At 41.6% G+C, this 6,000-nt stretch overlaps 1 protein-coding gene across 1 annotated transcript in view; it reads right to left on the bottom strand.

Moving 5' to 3' along the window:
- Positions 1 to 987: 987 nt before the first annotated feature.
- The window catches only part of LOC144761801 (uncharacterized), a 206,148-nt gene continuing 201,135 nt past the window's right edge, over positions 988 to 6,000 (bottom strand). Inside the window, exon 8 of the mRNA XM_078647044.1 lies at positions 988 to 1,433. Coding sequence (XP_078503170.1) covers positions 1,380 to 1,433 — 54 coding nt within the window. The 3' untranslated portion in view covers positions 988 to 1,379. The remainder of the gene's footprint in view (positions 1,434 to 6,000) is intronic.

The raw sequence follows: 6,000 nt of genomic DNA, 5'->3' as shown, positions 1-6,000 counted from the left end.
AAAATCCTTTCATTACTATCCCAGAGATTTCTGGAATTCCAATACACCACTATATTCTCCCAAAAGGGAAATATTGTGCTTGCATCCACATCTGCAGATCCAGAAGATGGTGCCAGAATTCCTTCACCAATTCTGGTAGGGCCCTCAATTTCTTCCCCCCAAGTTGATTTATATTTCTCATGGTGAAGATGTCAATGCAAAGCAGAATACTACTGGGCTTAATCATTGGATAAGTATTTGATTGCAAAGAACCATATTATTTTTATTGAGGCTGGCTAGACATTCACAAACTTGCTGTAGCTCAACTCGTTACTAGAGATCTCTCTCGAGTCAGATGCAAATGGCTAGAAATTCACAAAGCTACAGTACGTACCTAGTGTGCTTAATGTGGCGCTTACAAATTTGATTGACTTAATGTATGAATTTGTTTACACATTTTACTATATTAATGCGTGCTTGTTTTCCATAGGAAAAATAAAAATGCCAAAGCTGGTGTAAGCAGAGTCAATATTGCAGATTGCTGGTTTATGCGGTTCGATTCCGCCACTCGATGCAAGAACATTATCCACCCGCAAACACTCACTCTTCAATTAAAAAAACCTAGATATATTTTATCGGAGCGTGGTTAGATATATTTGTACTTGCATTAAAAAATACATTTCACTGAATATACTTCTTATATTTTGGCTGGCACCCATCATTTTCTAAACAAACTTTTAATTTGCTTTACATCTCCCCACCTAATACTAAAGTGAACAAATGAGTGGAGCTTTCATTGTCACTTGCCGGGAGGAGTGTAAAAATGATCTTTGAGCCTCTGCTCTCTGTGAGTAAGCAAAAGGCGACTGCAGTTTAAAATGCAAACCACATCTTGGCAATCCGCATGAGGTGACAGACAAATCCTTTCAGAACCATTTCTGAGCGGTTAAAAAAAAAACGTTATGACCCTTGCACATCCGCTATTGAAAAAACAGGCACATACAACTATTATCAACTTATTTAACAATATTTTAATTCAAGTTAAACGGAAAGTGGCAAATATTTGTACTTTACTGACAAATAGTTTGTAAATAATAGAACAAAAAAATACTGAAAACGGATATACACATTTTTAACACTTAAGCCCTACTGCACACACAAAATTGGCACTTGTATTAATTCTTTTGGCATCGAATCCGAGACAGTGCTCCAAAATACTTTCAAACCCATGGCTTGAAGTCGCTACTCATTTTCTGTGACCTAATGTTCTGTGACGTGGTGACTTGATCAGCACTGCCCGCGCTTGAAAGCTTTCTCTTTCTGGCCAGCCTTGAATGCTTCTCTATTATTATTCTTGGATTAGTAAGGAAAACATCAGACTTCTGTTTGAGGCACTGCAGTCATGTACTGGTTTTCTTTGTCTTCTTATTGAGATCAGTTTTTAGTAGTTGTTCCTATGAAAATAAAAAGCACCTTTTATAAACTAATAGCTGGTTGGGAGTTCTATCTATGTTTACTTTGTCTTTCAGTGGTGGTTGGTGACTTTTCAACCTGGTGCGGCAAAAAGACGTTCATAGATGGGCACACAACAGGCAAACAAAGGGAGCAAGTTCAATACTTAACATCCCGTCCCTCTTCCCCCGCCAACACATTATCATCTTTGGGAGGAGCCCTCCCTACAAGAAATGTTTTAAACCAATGGGGTCAAATGATACCTTTCACAGTACAAATTTCCAAAGAAATGGGATAAGGTGCTACACCTAGTTTTAAATGGGCAATCATGAAAAATTCCATTACTTAAGCTACTAAATGATCAGCATATCAAGATTAAAAAGCTATCACGTCCATAATTGTCACTCAAATACAGGGTGAAGTATTTGTGAATTCACCAGTTGTGTCCCCAAACAGACACTTACATTAAGTGCTCGTTTCCCAGTACATACACAGATTTTTGGATTAACAATTAAGCTTCTCTGTTTCTAGAAACATAGTCCTGTTTACCAAATTTCGGTCTTTGTTTTTGGCAGATAAATTCATTTTGTCCACAAATGTCATAGGCCGGTGGCAGGTGTATATACCACATGGACACGGAAAACCCGGTGCTTTCAATCATGGGCTTCATAATATCTTAAAGAAGTATGCTCACAATGGAGGCATTCGGGTACATTGAAGGTGGTCAACTTACTGGTGTACACAGCTCGTGGTTTGCCTTTGTGCTCATCTGGAGTGGACATTAGCCAGGCAGTTCAGAGTGGGCAATTCCTACTGGAATAGCAGCAGGACAGATTTATGTTTGACTGGGCGTTGTCTACAGTGGCATAGTGAGCAAAAAACAATGGACTGTGTAATTACTATTGACTAGAATTAATTTAAGCATTCAACCCATCACTTTTTTGTTTTTCCAACTTACTACTATTCGCACCAGAAGTGATTATGCTACATGTTGTGACTATTTAGGGTGCACATCCACTGCGTGCATGGTTTGTGATTATGTTACATGTTGTGACTATTAAGGGTAGTGCCCAGCACGTACTTCAAGTGGCGGCTCGTCCGCTAAGGCGGAGGAGCATCACGCCACTGCTTTCAGCAGTGTAAATAAAGGAAAAATAAGATGGTAATAACTCATTGTTATGAACATTTGATTTGTTTCTGCTGTGGTATATTTGTGGGACGGCGCTGCTCTGCTCAGAGCAGAGGGGAGTGGGAGTGGTAGGCACTCTGTGAGTGCGCAATGACTGTTTGGCTGACCCTCTGAGCCTGGCCAAACAGTCACGCGCACTTTGCATGTGCTCCACCCAGGCTTCATTACAGCCTGTGTGGAGAACATGCCCACACTCCCACTTCCGAGCTGAGTGCCGAACCACTGCGCTGGTTAACCCTTTCCGCACTGCGTGAATTTTCGCGCAGTGTGGGCGTTTTATTGAGTGGGCGGAGTTCGGACGCCCCCCCGGCCGTCCTCTGCACACGCCCACCGTGACGTCGGACGGCTGGGGGCCGTCTGACGCACACTAGGGGTTAATAACCCAGAGCATGCTGGACAATGTTCAGCTCTAACATGGATATGTTTTTCTAGTGGATGGTAAAAAGAAGGCTTTCAAATGCAACTACCAAAATTATTAAATGAGCCTGAAAAGTTTCTCTAAACGCCAATAGCTGCCAAATGGGTTTTGCAAACTCTAAAAGTCAAATTGACCGAGTTGGACTATAAGGTCACAAAAACAACATTTAATCTATGGTGAGTGTCAGAAATATTACTTCTTCTTCCTGATCACAAAAACAGAAGCACATCCAATTGTTTTTGTATTGTGCCCTGGTCAAATTGTTTACCGCTGGTTGATTTCAGCGGCCACAAGCCTTTAGGAACAATTCATTCCACTTTAGAGATTGAGAGGGGTAGGGAGCACTACACTCTCCTCTTCCTCCCGTCACCAACTCCATAGCAAAAGATTTTCCTTAAGACAAACAGTGAAGAAGTTCTGGCTTGCATTAGTAGGCTCGAGCAGCAAATCTGCTTGGGCACAATAAGAACTTCAGAATCAATGACACCAAAGCAGTGCAGTCCATGTCTATGTCTCCAGTACAGGAGAAAAGAGTACAACACAAATGACTCCCCCTTCCCCATCCATGAAACAAAAGCATCTATTCGAGAGACATTTCATATTTTGCTTGTCATGTCAAGCTGCAGCAACCACTTGTGAGGTGCCAAGAACAACTGCTGAGCCTGTTCACCTTCTAGTTGAGTTGAAGTTAAGTGTCCTTCTGAATTCCTTTACTCCATAGGTATACTAAAAACTAGTGAAGTTCTTTCAAATGAGTAGACCCTTGTCAGTTCAAATATCACTTGGAATTGTTGAAAGAGATGAGCACTCTGTGGCTCTTCATTGTCAAAAGGCTTGGAAAAATAAAATTATGCGGGAAGCGGTATCCTACGGGAAACAAGGATCATTTAATAAAAATCTTCTTAAATAACACATTATCTGTGCTTTATTGGATCTTAAGGCCGGTCCTGGATATGGGAAAATGATCCTGTTATAATAAGGTATGGGGTATCTGGTTCCTCTATTTGAGCTCCTGTTTCTGTAAATCTGTAATTAGAATCCTGAAGTGTGAAGGTCGTCTCTTGCTTCTGATGACCCACCAGATGAAGTTATTCATTTCATATGGCAATGGGAGCTAACCAGGTCAATATCCTTTACAATCACTGAGTGGTGGGATACTCTCTTCTCTTAAAATAGGGCGCCCATTAATAAATATTGTTGATCTAATCAGGCAGAGAAAAAACTTTGCTTTTGTGCTAGCGTTGCTCCCATGAAACGGAATAACTCTGTGGAAAACAGATTTGAAAATATACTCACTTGCAGCTAAGTGTTGGGGAAACATCTCTGTACGATCAGATGAGCAATTGACTCCTGCAGTGATGAAACTAAAATGAGTGAGTCTTCGAGGAAAGGGATAGATGTGTACTTCTTGTTTGTAAAAAGTTCCCATCACTTCTGAAATGACTACTGTGAATTATTTTGAGACAAATCTAGACAGAACTAGTAATGGAGACCTCCAGCACAAAGCAGAGACATTTGCAGTGAGAAGTCTAGATTGGAGGGTGTAAATAAACACCCCGAAGACCTAAAGCAGAATGCCAATTTCCTTCTTGTACTGAAGATCCAGGTTTTATACTAGCATCATCATCCTGATATGATCTAGCAGGAACAGTGTTTGGGTCTGTACAGATCTGGATGCCTCCTGACTTGCTCTCAAGTGTGGAAATTCTGGAGAGGTAGAAGGTTCCTTTCTCCACTAATAGGACCTGCTCCATGATGTCAGAATGAATTAGGTCCCTAGGAGAGAGTTATATAGGACATAAGGAAGGGAAGTCAAAAATCAATGGCTTACCACAGATAAAACATGATTCTTATGAGAATAGTTCCCAGTCATTATGTTGGTTTGAAATTCTTGTCTGCAATTTCACAAGCTCAGGCAGAGGACAATTTTTAACAGGCTTAACAATTATAATTTGTGTTTTCGATTCAGTGCCATATATGTCTAAGGTGAAAAAGTTGACTTGCAGGTATTTCACCCTGGGGCAAACTCCAAAGCACTCTAGGCCTGTATGTTTGTTACAGAAGGTATCCTCCCCATGCTTCCTCTTTTCCTCCTTGCAGACAAGCGTTTTGCTACCTGCATCTGCTACGCTGTTGATTTATGTGGTGCGCTGCAGGCGGTGAAATTCCTGTCAGCAGGAAATGCACAGCACTTTCTTTCCCTCACAATCTAAGGATATTCCCTTTTCAGGTATAGATTCACAAGACTCGGGCTTTTGATTGGTCAGGTGCACTTTTGAAGGAAGGAGTCGTGGGATCAGGATGGCTCTCCTAGCTGAGAAGTGCCTCTGTCATTTAGGGGAAGGCCAGGGCCTTCCTCCTCTGATTGTGTTTCCCTAGGGCTGTGACTGGCTTGTGGCAGTCTCAGTCCTATACCTTTTCTCACCTGTGATAGTCCATTGACATAAGCTCTCAGGGGCAGCAGCCCCCTTTAAAAAGTAAACTCTATCCAACTTGACAACATTCAGGTTGGTATAGCATCTATTCCTCATGGGTTTCCGCCACATGTGTAGCCAGCTCACCTATCCTTGTACCCCATCTCCAGCTGTAGGGCGCTGAGTGTACCTCAGGGTCCTGTTTTATGTTGTATTGGTTATGGACATTGATTCCCTTTACTGCCAGGGTGGTCAGTCCGCAATTATATCAGATCACCTTATAGACCCCAGAGACCACAACATGTGATGGACATCATCCAGTGTCAAGCGGTACGGGTTACCTGGATTGACATATAACAAGCATTGTAGGTGAGTGAGATGGCATTTTAAGTTCTAACTGATTAGAAACTTCCTGTTCAGTGTTTCATAACAATAGGAAGGAGAGAGCGTTCACTAGTTTACTAGAAATGATGGCTAAACATTTGTCTATGATCCCACCTGTCTTCCACTTACTCACAACTTTATTTTTGGAAGGGCAGTACAGGGTT

This window comes from Lissotriton helveticus, chromosome 6 (genome assembly GCF_964261635.1).
Source record: "Lissotriton helveticus chromosome 6, aLisHel1.1, whole genome shotgun sequence".
In the NCBI taxonomy this organism is placed as follows: Eukaryota; Metazoa; Chordata; class Amphibia; order Caudata; family Salamandridae; genus Lissotriton; species Lissotriton helveticus.
The sequence above is the reverse complement of the archived record's forward strand: the minus strand, read 5'-3'. Positions and strand labels throughout refer to the sequence as shown.